This window comes from Xenopus laevis, chromosome 2L, assembly GCF_017654675.1.
Source record: "Xenopus laevis strain J_2021 chromosome 2L, Xenopus_laevis_v10.1, whole genome shotgun sequence".
Taxonomy (NCBI): domain Eukaryota; kingdom Metazoa; phylum Chordata; class Amphibia; order Anura; family Pipidae; genus Xenopus; species Xenopus laevis.
Window position 1 is genome coordinate 97599288 of NC_054373.1, and position 26281 is coordinate 97625568.

A 26281-nucleotide genomic window follows, 5' to 3' on the forward strand; every position below is an offset into this window, starting at 1 on the left:
TGTTGTCTCATTCGGTCGTCAGCTACTTTGTAAATAGGTTACATCCTATAGACATCTTCTAGTTTGACATTTTTTTACATAGAACGTATACAATTTAGCTGTATTGCTTTGCTAAGGTCACGGCTATGAGCCAAGGAGAGGAAGAATGTTTATACGGTAAATAAGTATTCAACCCAAATATAATACCAATTTAACGCTGGGCTTCAAGGAATATCACTTCCAAAAATATGACAAGAAACATCCATAAATAAAAACAATTCTTATTTATTGTATTACAAAACATCTATTGGCAGGTTTCGCATTGATCAAATCCATGTATTTAGGGGCAGACATCTGTAAATCTGTTACATTTTAGGACACGCAAAAGAAAAAAAATGTTCTCACATTTTAGGGGAAGTCAAAAACAAAACAAAGTATGAGGCATATGACATAATTCTAAATATATGGAGGTCACTTTTAAAGCAAAAGACAAGCTTCAATAAGGTCTGTTACGCTGGTCACTTCTGTAGTCATTCCTGAAAATATAATTTGAGAAGAAAAATGTTTAGAGCAGGTGTGACTGCCAACAATACAGTAAGAGTCTTTATATCTATTTATAACTCCAAGCATTAGTTCTAAGCAGCCAACCCATAAATGCTCAAAAATAGCCAATAAATCTAGATACAACCATTTTAATTTTAAACTAGCAATTAATTTCTGGCCAGAAACAGGTCAAGACAGTTACAAATCTCATCCATTTTCATATGTTGTTTTAAACCTAACACAAAAACAGGATTCCAGTGATTAAAATTTTACAGTAGAATGCTTACCGGCCTCCCATTTTACCCCCATATCCACCACCTCTGTCACCTCCCCTTCCACGTCCTCTATACCCTCTATCTCCTCCATAGCCACCTCGTCCTCGATCTGTAACAGGAAAAAAGAAAAAAAAGTCACTCTTCTTAAAAAAACTTGCACAAATGTTTTAATCATAAAAACTCCAATAAGTTTGATTTGTCCTAAAATAAAAATTCCTTCATACGTCAGATATAAATACATTGTAGGTAAAGACAGAATGCTGTTCTTTCTATAGACAAATTGTATTTGTGCATTGGTCATGACATTGGGTCCTAAGTAAGGTATGTACCTTTATTAAAAAAAAAAAAAAAAAAAAAAAAAAAAAATAGTGACGTGTCATTATGATTAAACATATTAGAAGTTAGGATGGACTTAATTTAGGGTAAGATCAGCAGTTTGAACTGTAACATCAGTACTGGACTCTGCCACTCATGTTTTCTGTGTGCTTTCCCATAGGTATTCTGGCCCAGGTCAGTCCAAAATAATGGTGGAAAGTTACTCTTGAATTATATTAGTAAGCCTTGTGTGCATTTCAGTAGCTAGAAAACTCTAAGCACTATAGGGTAGCAAATGGTGTGAATAATAAACATTTTGTAAATTGCTATAGGAATGGATATTGCACAAGATGAATTAACTTCTCAGACATCACTGGTGCTACAATGTGTGTGTGAATGCAGCAGTCTTGTATGCGAGGACGACAGTAATCAAATGCCTGTCACTTACACAAAAGGCTTGTATTAGCTCTGGTCTCCCTTTAAAGCGCCTTCAGATACTGTGCAGAATAAGTGTCTGATGAGCATTTTCTATTAAAAGTTACTAACCTCCACCATGTCTTGAATCTTCTGGTCTGGGCTCACTGCACTTGTTACAAGAATCTCTTCTTGCAAAGTTGACATTACCACAGGAGCTAGAATTAGAAGAGGGGCATATATTTCAAATGTATATATACACACACACACACACACACACATATACATACATACATACATACATACATACATACATACATACATACATACACAAGTATAATATTATTTTAGGGAAGAGAACTTACGGATTTGGGCAAACCCAGTCACCATTCTGAGGACCACCGCTGCCACCTCTGAAAGAACCACGGCCTCCAAAGCCACCACCTCTGTGACCTGTGAAAATAGAAGAGGCTTTGTAAAGTAACAGTGCACAGGGGGCATCATCCTAATACTTCAGGTTAAACTGGTGGTTCATTTTAAAATAAACTTTCAGGATTACAACAGCAATATTTTAGGTTAGCCTTCATATTTTGTGATTTCTAAACTACTGACTTTTTTGATCTGCAACTTTTAAATATTAATAAAAACCATAATAAAACCATAACCCTCAGTTTTTGTTTGGTTTTTTAACTGGGATCAGTGCCCCAAACCCAAATAGTTTAGTTCCAGACTAGAAGAACAGGAATGCTAATAATTCAAAAATAATTTTCATGGGAAAGGTTCATTATCTTTAAAAATAAAATAGTTAATACAAAGGTGAACATCTGCTTTAAGAGCTATTTTAAAAGATTCTTTATGTTTACCAGACAAACAAAAAAGAGGTGTGATGACAAACCATATGCTTTGTGGTCATTAGGGAAACTCTTGCAAGCGTCAGAGTGCCCGAAAATACCCTAAACTCTGAATAAATGGAAAATCTCTGCATATAACACACATTACATGCAGCACTCCTGTGTAAATGTCTGAAAATGCTTTTTTCCTCATTTCCGTTCATCTGAAGGCAAAGCTATTTTCTGGCAGTTTGTCGACTGTAGAGAGAAGGCAACAAAGCACCCTGTCTGCCATAACCCTAGAAGATACTCTGCTAGTAATTTACACCACATCACCAATTCTCCATGCCTGCATGCTCCAGAACTTGGTCCACATACATCCAGTTTAAAGGGATTCTGTCATGATTTTTATGATGTTTTTATTTCGAAATTACACTAATTTACACTGCAAAGAATTCACTCTACAATATAAAATGTAATTCCTGAACCAGCAAGTGTATTTTTTTAGTTATTGGTGTGTAGGCAGCCACACCAGGTAATTTTGCCTGGTCATGTGCTTTCAGAAAGAGCCAGTGCTGCACTATGGAACTGCTTTCTGACAGGCTATTGTTTCTCCTACTCGGTAACTGAAGGTGTAGCAGAGGGAAATGGATATTACTATTGAGTGCTGTTCTTAGATCTACCAGGCAGCTGTTATCTTGTGTTAGGGAGCTGTTATCTGGTTACCTTCCCATCGTTCTGTTTTTAGGCTGCTAGGGGGGAAAGGGAGGGGCTGATATCACTCCAATTTGCAGTACAGCAGTAAAGAGTGACTGAAGTTTATCAGAGCACAAGTCACATGACTGGGGGCAGCTGGGAAACTGACATTATGTCTAGTACCGCATCCGATTTTAAAATTTAATATAAAAAATTCTGTTTGCTCTTTTGAGAAATGGATTTCAGTGCAGAATTCTAGAGCAGCTCTATTTAATGATGCGTTTTGAAAAAAATATATATTTTCAATGATAGTATCCCTTCTCACATCCAAGAATGGGTAAACATTAGGATATATAGGGTCATAATACATGAAAATGAAGTGCAGTGTATTTGATTAAACATCTTTTGTAAAGATGAGGGGATCATGTTTTTTCCATTAGAGTTTTTTTCCCCAGCAACCATGGAGGCAGCAAACTCATCTACATACAAGATCACATGTTCCTTATGCTAAAATAGACTGCATAGTATGTCTGTGCCTTAGTAAGAATAGATGTGCTGGAATGTACTAATCAGATAGTTTATTATGCATTATATTAATGTATAAAACAGGTTCTGCATACAAGAATTTCCCTGTTACAAGTATTTGTTACTTTGTTCCGAGACGATATTTATTCACAATGTATGTCAGAATTGTCAGTGCTGTTCACTACTAATAGCCCTTCATAATCATATACAAAAATATATACTGCAGCACTTCCAGATGAAAAATAACATTTTATTGGCTCATACAAAGTCATATAAATAGGGCTGACAAGGAAACCCTTTGTGAATGGAAAATAGGTACTGTTCCCCAATAAAGCTAATAAAATGCATAAAACATCTGTAAAGAGTGACACACACAGTGCTCTTTGCACAGCAGCTAGGAACTATGGGTATTCTCAGGACTTTAAAGGATGGTTCACCTTTAAGTTAACTTTTAGTATGTTTTAGAATGACCAATTCCAAGCAACTTTTCAACTGATCATCATTAATTATTTTTTATAGTTTTTTAATTATTTATCTTCTGATTCTCTTCAGCTTTCAAATGGGGGTCACTGATCCCATCTAAAAACAAATGCTCTGTAAAACTGCAAATTTATTATAATTTCTACTTTTTTATTACTAATTTTTCTACTCATGGTGCTCTCCTATTTATATTTCAGTCTCTTATTCAATGCAATGCATGGTTGCTATGGTAATTTGAACAGTACCAACCAGATTTCTGAAACTGCAAACTGGAGCACGCTGCAATAAAAGCTAATTAACTGAAACCCCATGACTAAAAAAAAAATGAAGACCAATTGCAAGTTGTCTCAGCATATCAATGTACATCTTACAAAAAGTTAACTAAAAGGTGAACAGCCCCTTTAAACCAACATGGTTGTCACATCCAGCTAACCTTGGAACAGCCTCACTTGGGCAACATTTTCACAAAAACTTTACAGAGAATGTGCAGACATGCCTCCATATTGAACTCCCATCTTTTTGGCTTAAAGTAACCAATGGGATGATAGACACAGTATTTAAATTTCCCATTAACTGGGAAATCACTCACCACCTCCACGTCTTCCACCTCCTCCTTCTGCTCCACCACCACCTCCTCTCATGAACTCTGGCCTCCGAGTCGCAAAGGAAACTTTAATAGCATTGCCAAGAAACGTCTTACCTAGTGTTAAAAAGGTACAGATGAAAAAAAATATTTTTATGATGTAAACACATTCTGATTAATGTTACAGTTCAAAAGAAAAGCTAGGAGCTATAGCTGGCAAATATTCATTGACGTCTCAATATTCTTACCATCAAACCACTCAATTGCTGCTTTAGCTGATGGAGGATCATCAAAGGACACTGTGGCTTCACCTTTTGATTTGCCCGTTTCTTTGTCTGCATAGAGATTTATCATTGGTTTTCCAGTCTTTTTGTTGATCTGAATGAGGGTTTAATACAAAAAAAATTAAATTGAATTGTTAAAAAAATGGCTAAATGGAACTAGCTACATGATATGGTCCTAGCTTATGCAGGCAAGGTATGCCAATGTGTAAGCCTTGGTGACATATCTGCAGAAGTTCTGTCTAATACCAGATGAAAGTTCACAGCTATAGTCTTCATCACAATGTAACTTATGCCAGCTCATGCTCCCATGCTCCCAGTAGCCTCAAAGTAGGTGAATATTTTAAATTCCTGGCTTGAAGTCAAACTTTAGTTGCATAAAAAATAGGTGTAGTGGCAAACAGAATCTCCTGCGGGGTATGCTGCCGGTCCACATAAATGCTACAAATAGCCGATTGCAGTGCAGATTTGGCACACCCAGGAACTTTTGCATGCTTGTGCTGCTCTCCAGCCTTTTTTTATATTTGAAAGTAGCTCACAGGTTAAAAAAAATAAAAAATGAATAAAAAAATGTTGAAGATCTCCGATCTACAGTGCTAACCATTCAGCAATACAGATATTGACTTTGCTAGCCTTACATCTAGCAAGAGCCAGGGGAGCGAAATGAGTTGCTGGAGACAGGCCCAAGCCTATGGGCAAAGGCAAACATAGTAATACTGGCCTAAATACACTGGCACAATTACACCACACTTTTTATGTATTTTTCAGACAGTTTTGTCTTCCCCCAGTGGAATTTTTAGAAGTTCATAGATGGGGATTCTTGGAAATGTGAACTTCTGCATTGGGGGAAGACAAAAGGCATACCCATAGTATATAGTATGATTTGCATAGTAGCAGATAGACTTGGCTGAAATACACTGCGTTTTCCAGTATGCAGAGCTATGGAGTCTGAGTCGGAAGCAATTTTAGGTATCTGGAGTCAGAGACACCTTCTATAAAGGAGGATATGGGAGAAGCTATACTATACTATAGTTTATATAAACAAGCTGCTGTGTTGCCATGGGGCAGCCATTCAAGTTGGAGAAAAGGCACAGGTTGCATAGCACATAACAGATGAGCCCTGTTCAATGCAATGGTGTTTTAACTTATGTGCTATGCAACTTGTGCATTTTCTCCAACTTGAATGGCTGCCCCCATGACAACACAGCAGCTTGTTTATATAAACTATAGTTGTATTTCTGAAGCAAAACATACTAGTTTTAACAGTGCAGAAGAACAGTACATTTTAATTACTTTGATACACTTTTAGCTTCAACTTAAATTAAAATTAAGTTTAACTACATAAAACAAAAACATTGGAAAACCTAAAACAACTTGTATATTAATTGAACCTGACACATAGAAGAACAGTACATTTTAATTACTTTGATATACTTTGAGCACTACTGTTCCTTTAAAAACAGAGGAGTTGGAGATAACAAAAAACAGAGTCAAGTCGAAGGATTTATGTAGCAACTTGCCAGTATGGCAGCAAAATCTTCACAAAGTGTTGTATTTACGACATGCTGTAATGATATAATTAAGTACGCATCTGGATGTTCTTCATAGATGGGGATTCTGAAAAACGTAAATACAACACCTTGGGAGGATTTTGCTGGCATACTAGAAAATACAGCTTATTTCAGCCAAGTGTTGTCAGCTACACTGCGGATCATACTATGGGTATGTAATTTTACTGGTGTATTGGTGCTTTAGCCAGAAAGCCGATGTCACTTGCAAGTGCAGTGGGTTTAGGGATCTCAGCAGGGGCCACAAAAACATTACAATAACAAAACCAAACGACATTACTGTAAAATTTCATAGTCATGAAATTTTTAATTTTCCATACCTTAATAATGCCAATCTGCTTGAAGAAGTCAGAAATTTGTTCTTCTGAAACATCTTCACCCAAGCCTTGGACAAATATGGTGTTATTATCAGCGTTATCCTTATCATCTATTAAAAGAAAAACACATTACATAGAGAAAACCACATTTCTTTTTGGTTGTAAACAAACCCATATGTAACGTTTTAAATATTATACACTTAGTAAGTTAAAAATGCGACATCTACATCGCAAATTTGGCCCTTCTGGTGCAGAGAGAGTTGTCTCTGTTCCACCAGTTGGAGAGTAGAGGTGGGGGGTTGTCTAAGTGAAGGGAGGTGAAGGCTGCCTCAGGCAGCATGTAGCATAGAAATGCCCCTGACAACTTTCCAAGCTTGATTGCAACGTGGACAACTTACCGTTATCTTGTTTGCTTCCAAAATCTTTGGGACCTGTAGAAAGAAAAGAAACAGACGTAGCTATAGAAAGTGATAACTGAACAGGCCACAACAAATCACTAAAAAGTTAAAATATATACAATGAAAAAAAAAACCCCTTTCCTATCTAACGAAGCCCTGATCAAAACTGAACGAGGCACAGTACAGTTTTTACCAACTAAGCGGATTCGTTGCCATTAAAAGTATAATAAAATAAATTGTGCTTTTCTTGGATTTATTTTAGCTGATCTTTTAAATACAACAAAACTAAACATATTTTTCTTCAATAGCCATGTATTTAAAAGGTAATTCAAGGAAAAATACCCACAAGAAATATACTGCAGGGCTGCTCATTGGCTTTTCTCAGATGTAGAAAACACAAGCAGAAAAAAGAGCTCACGTCGGACAGGCATGGTGTCAGCTTGTGGGAGCACAAACGGTGGGGATTTGCCACTAAAATGCACTTTCACACCAAAGTCCACTTCATGTCTGCGCTCACAGGCGGGCACCGTGCCTGTCTGTGCATTTGCAAGAAGGATCAGATGGGAGAAAAGATAATGAACAGTCCGGGGTGCTTCTTACATGAGGCAAAATGTACACCGTTTATAAGCTGGGTTCGGCAACCATTCGATAGAGACAGATGAGGACGTTGCTGAAACATGTTATGAATAAAAGCAGCACAATCATTTGATTGCAATGTGTTTGCCTTATTTTATCTGTACATAATGACTACTTAAAGGCAGTATAAATCAAAATCTGTACAGAAAAAGCTATGCCCTGAAAAATGCATATTTTACTGTACATGGACATAAAGTCCCATTTATAATTTTCCCTTTAATAGCTTTCCCTGTAAATCAATCCATCACACAAGTGTAGTACACAGTGGCAGACTAAACAAAGATATCTTCTGGACACAACTTGCCATACAGATCTATGGGAAAGGCACTGCCTAAAGCAGACATGAAGGTGAAAGAATGAGGAGTGGCAGCCCACCTATCCCCACTGTCTGTCTTAGGGAGTGCTTTTCCCATTTGGCTGAACAAAAAAATGAAAAGTTCAGTTATCCAGAGCTATAAAGTCTCAATACTGCTAAGAGCGGAATCAGATGTAGTTGACTGCATTACAGCAACAAAAGATGCACAGTTAAGTATATGGCTTTAGCTTGCATTTGAATCACTGGTAGCACAGAGGAAAGGCAAGAATGTCTCTCTTCTGAGGATACTTCTGCAGGAGCTAGATCAGGGCCCCCCAGGTGTCTTAAAGGAACAGTAACACCAAAAAAATTAAAGTGTTTTAAAGTAATGACAATATAATGTATGGTTGTCCTGCACTGGTAAAACGGATGTGTTTGCTTCGGAAACACTACTATAGTTCATATAAACAAGCTGCTGTGTAGCAATGCTGGAAATTGAAAAAAGCCTATACGGCACAGGTTAAATAGTGGATAACAGATAACACCATTATGTTCTACAGAGCTTATCTGCTGTGTAACTTAAGCCTTTTCTCCTTTGAATGGCTGCCCCCATTGCTACACAGCAGTTTATTTATATAAACACAACTGGTAAAACACAACTGTTTACCAGTGCAGGGCAACACTGCATTATATTTTTATTACTTTAAAACACTTTCATTGTTTGATGTTACTGTTCCTTTAAATTCTTCTTTCTGGTTGGCCAGGCTGTTAACCAAAAATCTGACAGCACACAAAAGAGCTATGGGTAATTTCTTGGCCCTATGTGTGATCATTTGGGGTGCACCACAAGGCTGAAAATGCAACTGCATGCCAACTGCTGACCGACTCTTTGAAACAGATTAGCATTATACTCTGCTTGAACACATCCCTTTAAGGGACACTATACCATCATATTTGCATCTAACATAACAGCATCAAACATCACCTAACACACCTTCAGGCTGAGTCCACAATTCACTCCGGACTAGTGTAAGCCCCTTATTCACAGGCTGGCTGTCCAGTACCTGACTTACCATGCAACAACCACCAAGCAGCTACCCGACTGATTGGCATGAATTTATATTATTTCTGAGATGTTAAGCTAAATGTGGTTAGTAATATTTCAGATCATTATCAATAACACTAAATTCATTCTGATTGTATAAAGAAAGGTCATACAACTACAGCAGTACTATGCCCCTTTATTATAATTGGTTTTGCTCAGTTGCAACGGTTATGGTATAGTGGCCTTTAAAGGAAGAGGTCTGTCAACTTGTTTAAATTCAGTCGATAAATAAGAGCATGCATAATCTTCTTAGCTGTGACAACAGTTCTTGTACGACATAGAATGAGCTACATGTACAAGCCGCGGTTCTTTGACTTGCAATCTAAAAATAATGCAAACAATGGCCTGACTGGGAAAAAAGTGATTGCTAACCTTGATTTGCTTGCTTTCACTGATGAATAAACACAGATGTTACAAAAAAACTTCTTCCTACAGTAAAGTACATGATTTGTCATGATTTTTTTTTTTTTTTTTTTGAAACAGAAACTAGGAATATTTTTGAGAAGTGAATGGTCAGTTTTTCCATACAGCTAAGAATGGATGTAAGTAAAACAAAGTGCAGCTACAACTGTATGGTGCAGAGATTCTAATTACCAGTATTATGAAAGCACTCCATGTAAATCTCTCAGGGAAATGTCAGAACAAAAGAATATTCAGGTGGGGGACCAACTGTGTATTGTCCTAATTAAATTGTACCAAGATATGAGCCATGAGAATATAAACTGAATAGTAATTCCTTATTCCTTGTCTTTATCACCCCAGATCGGCATTCAGATACTGTTTTGTTTTAAAGTTTAAATGTATACAGATATGTAGCAGATCATATTACTGGCCTGGAACAAGCTGAGAAGTCCTGTTCTTTGCGACAGGATTTCCATGGAAACGGTTTAGATTCTGGGCACTTACCACCAAAATTTTTGGAGCCACCTCGATCACCACCGCTGCGAAAGGAAAAAGTGGAGACATGATTTTTTTGGCCCCCCTTAAAACTTATGGCTGTTGAACTCAGATCCCCAAAAAGGAGCCAAGAGTAAGTCAGGATCCCTCGATTACCATGTTTTTGGGAAAGCAAATAGCAAAGTCCAGTCATTGATTAAAACAGTCAAAAATTCATATTTAGTTGCAAAATATATACATTTCCTTATATAGCACAAAAGCTAAAACTAGGTGCATTTTATACAATATACACACGCAAAAAAAAAAAAAAGTATATTGGTCAGTGACAGTGGCCCCTTGTTTTCTCAGTAACTCATTCTGTGGAAGTGTATAGATTTTCAAAAACGGAGTTAATGAAACATGGGTCAGTGAATGTATTGTCAATAGCTTTTTTGTATGTAGGCCAATTGCACTTCTACCAAACTTTACTTTTATAAGAATTTGGCTTGGTGTGCTCCCAAAACCCTTAATCTGATAGTGGAAAAGCTTTCATGGGACTCAATATGTAAACAGGACAGTAGCTCCTATATTTTCGTTGCCTCTTTAGTTGCATAATGCATTAGGGAACAATGATTCTTAAGGCTCAGGTATACTGACATTGCACATGTGATTTAAGAAGTAATGGCTCACAACTGTACCCTGTACTTGCTACTTGGGATGGGATTTAGTTTTGACTGCATAAGATTTTTGTCTTATATTGTGGAACTAAATCTGCAGCCAACTGCAAAACTGGGAGAACATGTGGATTATACACTCTGAGATGGAACAAATGGGGAAAAAGGTTATTGCAACATGCTGCTCCTACAGAAGTAAACCGGGGGTCTCAGGTAAATTATTATAATCGCTGGAGGGTGCCTAACATTTGGCACCCCCAGTGATTTAACCTTTCCTTCTCATTTAACTGTTACTGTATTGGTCTTCTTCTTTATTAAGGTCCTGCTAAGGACAGAGGAATGATTATTTCCTTTAATAAATACATATACGAGAGGCTTAAAATGCTAGATGAATCATTTCCAACTGCACAGAAAGCTTTTGAATTGTAGACCACAGTAACATCAAGAATGTTTACACTCTACTTATTCTGGCTTGGTTTCAGTTTGAAAATTTTGGATCCTCACACACCAAATATAAAAGAGAAGCTCGTAGAGAAGAAAGCACTCATGATTAACTACACAGCAGGGCACTCAACAAGATGGGTAAGGTGATTCTGCTAAATAAAGCCTTAAATCTTTTCTAACTTGATCTGTAATGCTAGCATCTTTACACAGTCTGGTGTAGATGGAGCTGCCACTATAAAGTTGGCTTGTATTGTTACACAGCTTAACGGTTTTCTTGTTAACCAGAATGGCTGTAAAAATGGCCACACAGCAGCTTATTTAAATAAATTGTAGTGGTTTTACGAAAAACAAGGTTTACAAGAGCAGGGCAACAATTAAATGCACAAAAAACTTCTTTAATTTTGGGTGTTACTGGACCTTTCATATAAAAATTATTCAAATATTTCAGAGAATGAAGAGCCCAATAGCACGAAATGTGCAGACAGGGAAGGGGCACTGCCTAGTGGTGTGATATGGGGAAATGTTTTCATGTTAATTTCTCAATGATTTAGGGCAGATTTATTAAGGGTCAAATACTAAAATCTAATTTGAAATTTTGTTGTTGTTTTTGGTCAAAACTCTCAAATTCGAATTGTGAATTATCCAAACTAGATTGGAATTTCAATTTGAATTTTGAGATTTATCAAACCTATACCCACCTAAAACTTGCCGAGTTCATGTATAAGAGAGGACCAGTGACCCATTTGAAGATGTCAATAGCCTTCCTGACATTCAAGTTTTTTTTCTGAGAAAAAACTCGATTTGTTGAATTCGATTTGAGTTTCGAGTAGGTAATATTCAAGTTTTCAGTATTAGATTTTTTTTAATCTCCCAATCGAATTTTGAGTATATTCAAATTCATTAAGAGTTAAAAAAAAACTCACAAATTTGACCTTTGATAAATGGACCTCCTAATGTTATCCTGTATTATATTGGTGTTTTTGCACAAATAAATGTTTTTGAGAGATACTGTGCATGTCTTAATTTTAAACATGTGTAATGTGGTATTAAACCCGTGCACAGTGCTCACTGGTAGTTGGCATATACCGTAATGGTTAATAGGTTTCAAAAATTATTCAAATATACCGTTCTTTACACGGTCCTTTCCATATTAAACAAATGAACGTGCATTACATTAAGGTCTGTGTAAAGAAATCACAGACATACCGAGAAGCTGCTTTTGCAGAAATAAATAAAATTAAATAAATATCAACTTTTTGTGGAAGGTAATTCAAAGAGCAAGTGGTGTGTATACTCTAAATTCCCTAAGGAACTATAGTAGACACTCCAGGGAAGATTATCAACATGACACAAGAAAGGTACATGTGACCCAGGCCCAGTAATACTGTCATTAAGACAAAATGAAGAAATCCTAAGGATTTACATTTGTAATAGTCATTGAAAATGTTGCATATGCAGCAAATCAAAGATGAAATATGTGTTTTCAGCAAGCAGCCATCTTTGGGTTTCCCAAGCATGCAAGGACTTCAGAAGCATATCATTTAATGATTAAAGCCAACTCCCATATTTTGATAGACTAACAAAAGATGCAGTTTTTAATTATTGCCAACAGAGCCAGACATGACAGCAAGACATAAAAGAAAAATAAGGATTGCACACTTTTAAATTAAAAAAGAAAAATAATTTATTGCATGCTAGTTAAAACATATGGCAACAGCATGTCGCCCTACGCGTTTCAACCCAAACAGGTCTTCATCAGGGGCTCAGAAATAATAAAAAAAGCAGAGAAATAATAATGAAGACCTGTTTGGGTCGAAACGCGTAGAGCGACATGCTGTTGCCATATGTTGTAACTAGCATGCAATAAATAATTTTCCTTTTTCGATTTAAAAGAGTGTGCAATCCTTATTTTTCTTTTATGCATGATTCATGTGGAGACTTCTGGTGGGCAGCCTCCTTTAAAATTAGCACCTCGCATGCATTTGGATTTTTCATATTTTTTGCTTAACAACTTTGGAGTGTGCGCCTCTTTATATTTGGTATGAAAGCAAGACATGACTCGTGGCAATTCCTCCACCATCAACGCTACCGTTAAAGTTAGGTATGCGGATTCCCCAAACACCAACCATTAATTTTTCTGTTCAAAGTGATTCCACTTCCGTAAACCACACCTATTGAACCAGCCACCAGACTGCAGTGTTTACCACAGCAACTTTACTATAGCGGAGGTGCTGCTGCAGTCAATCAGCTTTGCCATGTTCAGTCATCTTATCTGTTGCCTTAAAATGCCCCATGCAGCTTAGGGCATTTTGATTGTGGTGTTAGTGCAGATAGGCGAGACAAGAACAACTTACCTTCGGCTTTCCAGCGTAGTATATTTATCACCCACAATGAGGCATGCTCACCACCATTCTCCACAAAACACATTTACATTGTGGTTATCACTATACCAGAGATGGCCTGGTCATTGGGTTTCTGGTTAGCTGTATATAAGGTACAGCAGCTTGCACACCCATGAAAGTGGATGTGCATGTTAAGTAGGTGGAGTGTTGTACCCGAGCCATATTTAAAAGTACAGCAGAGTACGGTCAACCACTGTACTACCCTTCCTACCTGCACATAAAATGTGTGATATAAATATTTGCTCCAAGAGATATAAATATTTGCTGCAACTATCATCCAGTTCACAAATGTCTGGGTTGGCTAAAAAGCTGTAATGGGGGCACTACAAACTACTAATGTACAGTGGTGCGTGAACATTTGTTTTCCTTCGTTCTTTTCATGGCACTTTCACAAGTCTGTGTTAACATCAGACTTGGATAGCAAGACCCAGATTTCTGGTCCTTAAATAAAACAGGGCCTCCGACACTTACATGATCATGTGACTAAACTCCCCTTCAAATGAATGGTGAATCTCAGAAGTTAACATACTTTTGGCACACACATATGTAACTTTGAATCATTTTTCTTATTAAATAAATTAGTGTCATATCCAATCCATAGGTACCACACTAGATGAAGGCGAATTGGAGACTTCAAATGGGTTTTTTGCCTTCCTCTGGATCAACTAGCACTTAGGCAGGTTTTATATAGACTTAAAAGTTCGAACTTGACAAACTTTTTTTTTTTTGTTTTGTTTTTCATCCTAACTTACTATATAAACGAGCAAGAATTTTGTTGACTAATTTGGTTAACTAGGTTCTCATAAGATTACATTTTAGGTCATATTTCTCCAGAAATGTTGAAAAATCAAAAAAGGTTCACAAACATCCGTGAATAACTATACAGAATAACAAAATGGTATGGTCAGGGAACTGCCAAGAAGACCCCTTTATATAACATACTTGTGTTTCAATGGATGAAGGCTTGCTGGTGGAGCTATTTATGTTTGAATGGCATAGCTCAAATTAACTCCACAGATCATCATTTCCATGACAGATACAAGACTTGTATATAAAAAAAAAAAGTTTCCAAAAATTTAACATAATGCTTTTCAAAAAAAGATAAAGACGTAAAGGGGACATAAACCCAAAAAGTGTGTGAAAGAGAACAAATGGCAAAATGCTACAAACAAATTTTAAATGAAAAGTAATTTAAAGAAATGAAAGCAGTTTAAAGTATTTAAGCTATAATGTAATGTTGCTTTGCACTGATACACCCCGTGTGTTTGTGTTTGTTTCAGAAACTGCAAGGGATGCACCGAATCCACTATTTTGGATTCGGCTGAACCCCCGAATCCTTCTCGAAAGATTAGACCGAATACCGAACCCTAATTTGCATATGCAAATTAGGGGTGGGAAGGGGAAAACATTTTTACTTCCTTGTTTTAGGACAAAAAGTCACAAGATTTCCTTCCCCGTCCATAATTTGCATATGCAAATTGGGATTTGCATCGGCTGGGCAGAAGGATTCGGCTGAATCCTGCTGAAAAAGGCCGAATCCTGGATTCGTTGCATCCATAGAAACTGCTATAATTTATATAATCAAGCTGCTGTGTAGCCATGGAGGCAGCTATTCAAATGCCGAAAAAGGAGAAAAGGCTCAGGCTACACAGAAGATAACAGATAAGCTCTGTAGTATACAATGGGATTCTTCATAACTTATCTGTTATCTACTATATCTCCTGTGTTTGAATAGCTGCCCCCATGGCTACACAGCAGCTTGTTTATATAAACTATAGTAGCAATTCGGAAGCAAACCAGTGCAGGGCAACAGTACATCTTAAGGTGGCCATACACGGGCAGATAAAGCTGCCGATATCGGTCGTTTGGACCAATTTGACAGCTTATCTGCCTGTGTATGGGGGCTTCCGACGGGTCTTCCCGATCAATGTCTGGCCACAATATAGATCGGGAAGGTTTGATTTTTTAACCAACCGACCCGTTGGAGCCCCTTGGCGTATCGTAATTCGATCGTTTGGCCATACGGCCGAATGTTCGAATTACCCCCGATATAGCCATGCCGTTAGTGGCATAACGGGGGATCTTTGAGTCTATGACTAGCTTTATTACCATTACTTTTATCCAATTTTATTTTGAGTTTACTGTTGCTTTAAGCACCATGGCATCAAACCACCTGAAATCGCTACATGCACAGATGGTCTTGGCCTTAGTCACTTACTTGCATTTAAAAGGATTTTTCAAGATTTGGTGAGCTCAAACAAAACTTGTGGGAGATGATTACTGTTGAAGTGTCCTTGCGGATTGGTGTATATTGGACAAACTTCCCGCCCAGTTAAGGAAAGGATCAAAGAGCATAAGTCCAATATACGTAATTTTAAAGTAGGGACCCAAAGTGACACTTCTATTTCAAGACATTACAATACTTGCAAACATAACCAATCCCAGTTAAAATGGCAGGTATTAGAAGTGATTTATAAACCACAGAGAGGGGGTAATATGTTAAAATTATTGTTACAACAGGAAGCCAAGTGGATAAAAAAACTAAACAGTTTGTATCCAGAAGGTCTTAATGAGCATTGGAGTATCAGCAGCTTTCTTTGAAACATATACATTGTATCATTTGTGCTTCCAGAACTCTAACCTGCGTGACTTTCTTCTCCCCTAGATAAAATGGATACTTTTTGACTTTACTGTGAATGTGATATTAACTACTTAAAGGGTATGACTGTATTCTATTTTCATATCTGATATTGAGATATCTTGTGATATCCTTTGTTTAAATATAACTAGCTCATGGTAGGCTTTTTATGAGCAATACCTAGGTAATTGATTTTAATAGTTTTTAATTGATGTTATTTTACAGATTAATCGTCACGAAATGGAATACCTTGGAACTTTAAAAGATTGTGTTCACGTCACTTTGCACATGAAATTATTTCTATTTAAATATTCTATATAAATATTCTATTTAAAATGGTATTTTACCTAGATAAGGTTAGGCTGAATAATTACCTGTCAGCAATGACCTGATTGGGGTTAACACTAACGAGGGGTGGAGTTTAAGGTATATTAAGATGTATGTGGTTCCTATGCAATTACACTTGATAAAGAGCTAGTCTTGAAACATGTAGTGTGAAATAAAGCACAACCAATTTTGCAGCAAACTACTGCGTTTGAAGTTCATCACAACCCTCATTTTTGGATTACAAGATGTTATGGGTGTATAGTTCCCAATAGACCAAAAAGTATTTTCCTTTGTAAAAACATTTTATCTAAACCAAGTTGCCACTTATATTTCTATTATTGAGAGGTTTTGTCTTAAACACATTGAGAAGAGAATGCAATCAAAAGTATAACAAATTCAGCTTTTAATATTAAACATAAGTGATATATACAAGAATCAAAAAAGGTTGAGAAAGTCCCTTATGAGAAACAAAAAATATGGAGTTTCTTTCTAACAAATATGCCGTGACTAATTAGCCTGTTTGCAATCATTGACTTTTGGCTGCCAGGATAAGAGACTAATAACCAATTGAGTTTTGAGCTGCAGGCTGGAAAGAAACTAAAGCTAAATTCAAAAGCCACACAAACTTAAATATGAAGATAAACTGAGAAGGTATGTTGTAATAGTAAACTTCAAGTTTTATACCCAAGTTGATCATCTAAAATAAAATGTGGTAAAACTACATTTAGGCAACCGTTAATGTAGTAAGAACAATGTAAAATTCTTTATGACTGGACAAAAGCTCACCTCATGCCACCTGGGTAGCCCCTTCGCTGCGAGTCGAAACCACCACGCCCTCGACCACCACCATACCTGCCTGAGTCCCCACGATCATCTTCTAACAAGTAATGCAAAACAAGAAAAAACATGTAATGCAGTGTCTTCAATAAGCATTGTGCAATGATGCATGTGTATTGATGGTAACCCAAAACACTGCTAACTGCTTTGGATCTCTTTCCATTCACTTGAAAGAGTTTAGCATGTTCTAGCAGTAATCACAGGTGTCATTTGACTTGTGGTTCATCCCTTTTAAAGGACTTGGATTGATCCAGGGATGATAGCTGCATAGTAGGACTACCATAATTTCTGATGTTTGAAGCAGCCCATGTGCCATGGCCCTTAACTGCTGAAAAAGTCAACGAAAAATAGGCAGTCAGATCATGATAACAAGATTTTAAAACCTGTCTGATCGATATCTGCCCAATTTTCACCAGATATCTGTCAAAGAAGCCCACTCCCCATAAACTGGTCAATAAGCTACCAACTTAGTATGTTGCCAGCTTTTATCGACCCATGAACGGCCACCTTTATATGAAATTAAAGCATTCACATAAAATTGGACTTAACAGGTTTTATTTACTCATGCAAGAAAGTAATTTCACTTGAGCTCCGCTGTACTTACTCTGCACTGTTTTAGGGACATTTTCAGGGCTACTGAAGAATGCAAGGGGGGGGGAAGCAGGGGGTCAGCATTCAAAGGAAGACAACCCCTTTACAATGGCAGCTTCGCCAGTGACTATCACCACCATGCAATGGTCAAGTTAGCAAAGTGCGAGGCAAGCAGTGAGTCAACTGGTTATGACACTAGTCTTGCCAGCATATGCATGGCCTATATTTGTACTTTGTAAGAAATATTAAAACTGGAGGGTAAATCAGAGTTGACAAATGTTGTGCCGGTCCAATTTAAAACAATGAAAACCGAGACAAAAGGTAAAACGGAGCCAGAGAAGCTTGTGCAGAAAAGCAAAAAGACATACTTCACCTTAATATTTCCATAAGATATGAGGAAAATAATGTTGGTATAGCATCCAATTCAAATAGGTCAGACACATTCACGTACATACATCAGGTGTTATTTCTAATTAATTCAAACATTTTAAGAGCATATTTGACAGAAAAATGGAAATCGTAGCTCAATTAACACTACATAAGAGAGGCTTCGAAGGATAACAATTATGAATCAAATATACCAGTAGAGTTACCTTGAGAGGAATGGCCATAGCCTTCTTTCCGTGATTGGTAAGATTGCTGCTGTTCATAGCCCCCAGTCTTGTCATTGCGTCCTTGCTGTGATTGCTCCCCATACGCTGATCGTGGTTTCTGACCATATCCTGGCTGATCATAGGATCCTTGCTGTGGTGTCTCTCCATAGCCCAATTGCTGCTTCTGACCATATGAGTCTTGTTGCGGATATTTTTGCTCACTTGATGAAGTGTCAAGTCTTCCACCATACCTGAATTTGTTTAAATTAGCAATCACCATTACAACTATAAAATCAAAATCAAATTATCATCTGGTAAGGATTTACATCCATTGGATGTGAAAAAAGTATTGGTACTTCAAGTTAAATGGCTGTATCAACTTTCACAGATGTTGCACCTAAAGTCTGTAAAATGTTATGCCAGGTTTATTATTATCCTTACCCTCCTTTTGAATCTGCACCCTGTTGCCCATAATTTCCATAAGATTGTTGGTTATCATGGCCAGAGCTGCTCTGACCTTGTAATGGCTGCCCAAAACCTAGACAAAACATATAAAAAGGTATATGCATAGATCTCCAATTTTGACAGTTTATACTGCAAAAAAAAAAAAAATCAAAACACACACACACACACCTGAATGACTTTGTCCATAGCCTGAACTGTAACCTCCATAGGATGACTGTTCTGCTGTCTGCCCATAGCCAGAATAAGCCTGAAAGGACAAAGTAGAACAACTCTTTTTATACAAGAAGCTTTGTATTTCATACTGTGGTGCTCTATCTGGAAACATTGCTGAATAGATTGGTCCAAATAAGAGAGAGCACTTGAGAAAAGAGGTTGTACCTCACTAAAGATTTAGCACAATTGCTGAAGTGTGTGCCATCTGATTTTCTTTATCAACTGTTTTTATATACAAGCATTACAAGTGACTGAATAAACGTGCAGGGGTTCTCCCCGCTACACCAGCTTTTGTGTTTGACATCCTTTCTAAAGGTGGCCATACATGGAGAGATCCCCTCGTTTGGCGATGTCGACAAATGAGCGAATCTCTCCCCTATATGCCCACCTTGAGGTGGGCAATAGTGGGCTGATCCGATCGTGGGCCCTAGGGTCGGATCGAAGGACCGCGGGAACGAACAGATGCGGCTGCGATCCGACGGGTTTTTTAGTCCCGTCCGATCGACATCTGGTCGACTTTCGGCCAGATATCGATCGGGAAAGCCTGTCGGAGGGCCCCATACACCGGCCAATAAGCTGCTGACTTGGTCTGTCGGCAGCTTTTATCAGCCTGTGTATGGCCACTTTAAGTATCCATCAGTTGCCATTCTGCTGAGGTAACTACAGTAAAGAAAAAGCAAACATTTCACTGCTTGTGGATGTCACTCATGGAGCTTTTCATTGAGCAGCTTTAGCTGATGTGACGACAGCTCTTCTCTACCCAAGGGCAGCGGTTTTCAGTATGTATGTGTATGCGAACTAAGGTCTGACTAATCTGGCATAAAAGGCTGCAACATACACTTCTATTTGTAAATACAGCCTCCCAAGTCAAGTAGCATGCACAATTATCTACATTTTGTGTTTATTGCAGATACTAAAAACTGAATACATAATCACTTTGCCGGACTAGTGACAGTCTTGCCTTTATGTCCAACAGGAGAGTTCAAAAATATTTTAGACACCATGGCAGAAAGTATAAATGAGAAACTGCCTCTGTGCTATTTCCCTAAGCTGCGACAGCATTTATTTTCAGATAAGTGTCTCTGGTGTGCAATAACCTAAAAAAAAAAAAAAAAGTCAGCAGGAGTCAATCGAGTGGTCAGGTGGGTGTAATTATTATAGGAGCAATGAAGCTCCTCAAAATATTAGGGCAATAAAAATTCCAAAGGCATCCAGTTTAAGAACACACAGTTACACTATCATGTAAGCAAGTGGTAGCACTGAAAATCGACAACTTGGAGATGTAATGTCTGATATAAAGATAAATGACAGCAAGGCATCTGCTCAATCAAATAATAAAGAGTTAGCTGAATTCAAATCTTTGAATTGAACCCATGATTTGGCCAACTCAGAAAATGAACAAAAGATGCAGGACATAACTATTGAAAAAGGATTTTTTTTTTTTATGAATGACAAACATAGAAATACACCTACTTGTGCTGGCTGTCCAGAATTTTGGTTGCCTTGATTTCCATATCCAGGATAGCTGCAAAACACATAAAATACTTTAAACATGTTGAACCTTTAATACATACAAGTACTAAGTACGTCAGGGTTAACTTGATAAGAGGAATTTACACACCGCACTATAGATAACCGATTGGTTCACAACACAGAATGGGTAGCACTGCTGTCTAGCAAAACTGATGTTTAATTCCAGCCAGATTGTGTGCAAGCCGTATGTATGTTTGACCCATGCTTGATAGGTTTCCTCCCACATTCCAAAAAACAGAGGCTGCTTAATTAGCACCTGATGTAACGGACAATTGTGTGCATGAATGTGATATAGGACTTTAGATTGTAATCGCCACTGGGTCAAAGACTGAAATCTTGGTGGTAAATAATAGGGATGCACCGAATCCAAGATTCGGTTCGGAATTCTGCCTTTTTCAGCAGGATTCGGCTGAATCCGAATTTGCATATGCAAATTAGGAACGGGGAGGGAAATTGCGTGACTTTGTGTCACAAAACAAGGAAGTAAAAATGTTTTCCCCTTCCAATCCCTAATTTGCATATGCAAATTAGGATTCGGTTTGGCATTAGGCCGAATCTTTCACAAAGGATTCGGGGGTCTGGCCAAATCCAAAATAGTGGATTCGGTGCATCCCTAGTAAATAAAGAAGGTAAAAATGGAAATACATGTATGGGACCTGTTATACAGAATGTTCTGGTCCTTGGGCTTTCTGGATAAGCAGTCTTTCCGTTATTTGGATCTTCATTAAGGCGACTAAAATTCAAACATTAATTAAAGCCAAAAATCTTGTTTTAAGAATGAAATCCATCTTAGTTAGGGTCAAGTATATGGTAGAGTTTTACTGTTACAGAGAAAAAGGCAATAATTTAAAAAAAAAAATCTGATTTGATTACAATGGAGTCTAAGGGAGATTAATTTTCCTGTAATTCTGGGCTTTCTGGAAAATTGTTTTTTAAATAACAGATCCCATACCTATTGCACTATTTTAGCTTGCTTCACCAGATTTACACCCTCCAGAACTAGTAAATTTGTGATTGGTTCAGTGACCTACAATCTTGAAGGGGGACTGACCCATGAAAAGAACCAAAGATTTGGCAAGTGTAATTTTATTTAATTTCACAAATATTTAAACAGTACTTATGGCGATATTAGTGCCTCTAAAAAGCTCAAGACTGGGACTACAACTGTCAGTCCAGAAAGGAGATAGCAACTGTTTTTATGTTTGCCATTAGGTGACTCTTAACTTAACAAATGTGTCTTGCTTAAATACTTTATACAGTGCAATGAAGATAAAAAAAAAATAAACACCCCCCAATACATTCATACAATGCAAAACCTACCTTTGTGGCTGTTGTCCTCCTCCATGACCACCATAACTACTAGGATCTAAAACAGAAAACTCTTAACATAAATGCCATAATACCACTTTTTTTTATTAATAAAAAAGGAATCAACTCCTTGCAAAAAAATATATATACCCATACTCTAAAGTCACTCAAGGAGTATCACTAAAGTTTTAATAAAAAATAAGAGAGAAAAGAAACGTTGTCTGTGACTGTATATACTTCTCCTTACTTTCTATGCCTTTTATAGGATTTTCCAAGTATCTTTTTCACACAGTTATACTTGCCACTTAGTTCATTGGTCTAAAAGGCATCCATTTAGAACATAACCTTATCCACTGTGTGCGCTAAATTGAGACAGTTGTTAATCTCAAGAACGTAGGGGAATACTTGATTGTAACAATGTATAATAAATACACAGTTGCTTAATGTTTTAATAAATATAGATGAAACAAAGGAACCAGCGTTTTAAGTATAAATATAAAGTGCTACGTGCAAAAATCACCAGGTTTGTGTTAAAATCAACTGATAGCTGACTTAATTATTCATTAAAAATGATTTATTCTAAAATGAAATTAATTTGCCACCTTAATCAATTATTCACTTAAAACACCTCAATGAATTCATTAATCGCCACCTTATTATATTGATTCTATGTACCGGTACTTAAAAACAATTAAATCAATTAGGTAGTTAATAATTAGTAATCATGGATATTTCAATTTAATCCATTAATTCAATTCATAGATTTTAAAGTGACTTGTACAATTAACCAAATTTAAATTAATTCTGCTTATGATCACACAATTTCCAAAGTGACTTGTGCGATTAATTACTTCTAATAAATTATAAAATTATTTAGGTGCTGTATCCGTGAAACAAGTAACCCAAAGTTTCTCCGTCTGTAAGGTATTGAGGGTGGAGTTGCTCCCAAGATTCTAACAATTGTTTTTCTAGTCCCTAGGAGCACCACAAAGCTGAAGAAGACAGATGCTGCGGGGCTGCGGTTTTTACCTTTCCTATTTCTTATGGACGAGGCTATTATAACCTATAAAAACCGCAAAGCCCAAAGCTCTTAGAAAATAAAATAGATTAAGTGAGAGTCTGGAAGAGTTTTTTTTAAAAAAAAATAAAATAAATAAATTCAATAGAGCCAATCTTTGCCCTGACGCACATTTCGCAATCTGCTTTTTCAAAAGGCAATTACACATTCGCATTCTACCGCCGTTGTCCCTGTCCCTGTCCCTGTCCCTGTCCCTGTCCCTGTCCCTGTCCCTTTCCCAATCTAAAAAAGTAATGCTTTGTAAAGCTACACATATATTTTTATTGCTCTTTCTGTTAAGCCTATTCATATTCCCGTCTCTTATTGAAATCAGTGCATGGTTGTTAGGGTAATATGGACCCTAGCAACTTGATTGCTAAAATCGCAAACAGGAGCGCTACTGAATAAAAAGCTAACTCAAAAACAAAAAATAATAATAAATTAAAACCAATTGCAAATTGTCTCAAATATCACTCTACATCAAACTAAGTTTATTTAAAGGCCTTTAAAGGTAAACATCTGACTAGTGTTTAGCACTAGTACTACCAAGACAGGCTGACTTATTTTTCATTGGTTTTTTAACCTTGATTGCATCTACTTGTAATAATTGAAATGTGGATGTGGTATTAAAGATTTAATAAAAAATAAGAGAGAAAAAAACCTTGTCTGTGACTGTATATACTTCTCCCTACTTTCTATGCTTTATATAGGATTTCCCAATTATGTATTTCACACAGTTATAGTTGCCACTTAGTTCATTGGTCTAAAATGCATCCATTTAGAACATAACATTATCCACTGTGTGCACTAAATTGAGACTGTTGTTAATCTCAAGAACGTAGGGGATACTTGATTGTAACAATGTATAATGAATACACAGTTGCTCAATGTTTTAATAAATATAGATGAAGCCAAGGAACCAGCATTTTATGTATAAATATAAAGTACTACGTGCAAAAATCACCAGGTTTGTGTTAAAATCAACTGATAGCTGACTTCTTAATTAATTCATTAAAAATTATTTATTCTACAATGAAATTAATTTGCCACCTTAATCAATTATTCACTTAAAACCCCCCCCCCCCCCCACACACACACACACACACATTTAAAAGCTGGAAAGAGTCAGGAGGCAAATGATTAAAAAACTACAAAAATTAAAAAATGAAGACCAATTGAAAAGTTGCTTAGACTAGGCCATTCTAGAACATACTAAATAAGTTAAAGAAACACCAGAAAATGATTAGCATGTGGTTAACATGCACCAGTAAAAGCTGTGTGTGTTTGCTTCAGAAAGACTACTGTAGTTTATATAAACAAGCTGCTGTGTAGCCATGGGAGCAGCCATTCAAGCTGGAAAAAAGGCGTAAAGGCACAGGTTACATAGCACATAACAAATAAGCCCTGTTCAGTACAATGGCGTTTGGTGCTACGTAACCTGTGTCTTTTTTCAGCTTCAATGGCTGCCCTCGTGACTTCACAGCAGCTTGCCAGTGCATAGAAACAGTACATTGTATTTTAATCACTTTCATTTTTTGCAGTTACTGTTCCTTTAAAGGCTAACCATCCCTTTAACCAATGAATATCTCATCAGAGATTTTCAGATATTGATCAAAGCAGTTTCACAGGCAGTCGCATTATCCCTTGAACAACAGTACAGCATTACTTTACACACTGCAGGAAACTCCCTGTTAAGAATTAGAAAACCTAGTCATCCTCAGAGGCCTAATGCTCATGCGTCACCACCCCCATTCATGTCGGCTCTCTAGGCCGCGAAATGTTGCCAGGTTAGAAACTCGTCACCAAACCTCCTACTTAAGGACCTGTCTCTATGTTTGATCCCACCACTTAGATCTATTTTACCTGAAGACATGATGGCGACTGGAGAAAGTCGAAAACCTACAGGTTAAACCCAACACCGCGCGCAAAGACTACAGCGCGCAAGTCAGAACCGCGCACAAGGAGGACGGAAAGGAGGACGGAATGGATGACGCAGGGAATCACGTACGTGCGAGTGCACGCGCGAAGGAGAAGGGCTAAATTGAGTTTCCGGTTGCTGAGGTGTCTCGCGCTTACTCTGAGAGTTTAGTTCAGTCACGTGCTAATCATGCAGGTGAAATCGTAAATTGCACTTTCTATACCTGTAGAAGATGGAATGGCTGCAAAATAATTGTAGATCAATGATTTCCAAGACTGCAACCTGAGCCCCACCGACTTTCAGTATTCAGCCCGCGCAACACCAATGCTGAGTGTTGTGGACTAACACAGTTGACCAATACGGACAGTAAAACACTTACATAACTGAATACATTGTTAGCTGTACATTCACCAATGACATTTTGTAGCCAATGGGGGTCACTGATGCCTGATACCAAGTTCCTTATCTTCCCTATTCTTCTAGATCTATGGTGAAAAATATTGTTTATGACAATGGTATAAAACCCTTAGCCACGCTGTTCATTCTGCTCTGCATCTGCTCCTAAAAATGAGACAAGCAGTTACACTGCTATACATATATTACTGTGATATTCTGGACAGACAGAATGAACAATCAGAACAGCAGAAAGTCAAGAAGAGTTGATGTCAGGATTGGTGGGCTGCCATACATGCACCAAAAATCACCATTGCGAAAATGGTTGTCAATAAATTCAGCACTGCAAAAAATTTAGCCAGCTTAAATTTTTAAAAATATTCTTAGGTCGATGGCAGAGAGGGTGGTTGGTGTAAGACATTTTTGTGTACTTAAAAGGGTTGTTCACCTTTGAGTTAACTTTTAGTATGATGTAGAGAGTGATATTCTGAGACAATCTGCAATTGGTTTTAATTTTTTATCATTTGTGGTTTTTGAGTTATTTAGCTTTTTATTCAGCAGCTCTCCAGTTTGCAATTTCAGCAATCTGGTTGCTAGGGTCCAAATTAACCTAGCAACCATGCATTGATTTAAATAAGAGACTGGAATATGAATAGAAGAGGGCCTATATAGAAAGATGAGTAATAAAAAGTAGTAATAACAATACATTTGTAGCCTTACAGAGCATCTGTTTTAAGTTGGGGTCAGTGACCCCCATTTGAGCTGAAAAGAA

The 26281-nt window shown here is 37.2% G+C and overlaps 1 protein-coding gene across 1 annotated transcript; it reads right to left on the minus strand.

The window, feature by feature from the left end:
- Positions 1-244: 244 nt before the first annotated feature.
- taf15.L (TATA-box binding protein associated factor 15 L homeolog) lies at positions 245-25145 on the minus strand (the record flags this gene model as incomplete). The annotated part of the gene is given in 16 exon segments (NM_001094207.1): positions 245-515; positions 810-906; positions 1659-1744; positions 1892-1979; positions 4647-4757; positions 4889-5018; positions 6810-6916; positions 7205-7237; positions 10147-10181; positions 17388-17478; positions 18623-18873; positions 19064-19160; positions 19256-19334; positions 20774-20825; positions 22154-22200; positions 25057-25145. Coding segments are annotated over 16 exon segments (1359 nt in total), but the record flags the coding sequence as incomplete, so codon positions are not given.
- Positions 25146-26281: the final 1136 nt, after the last annotated feature.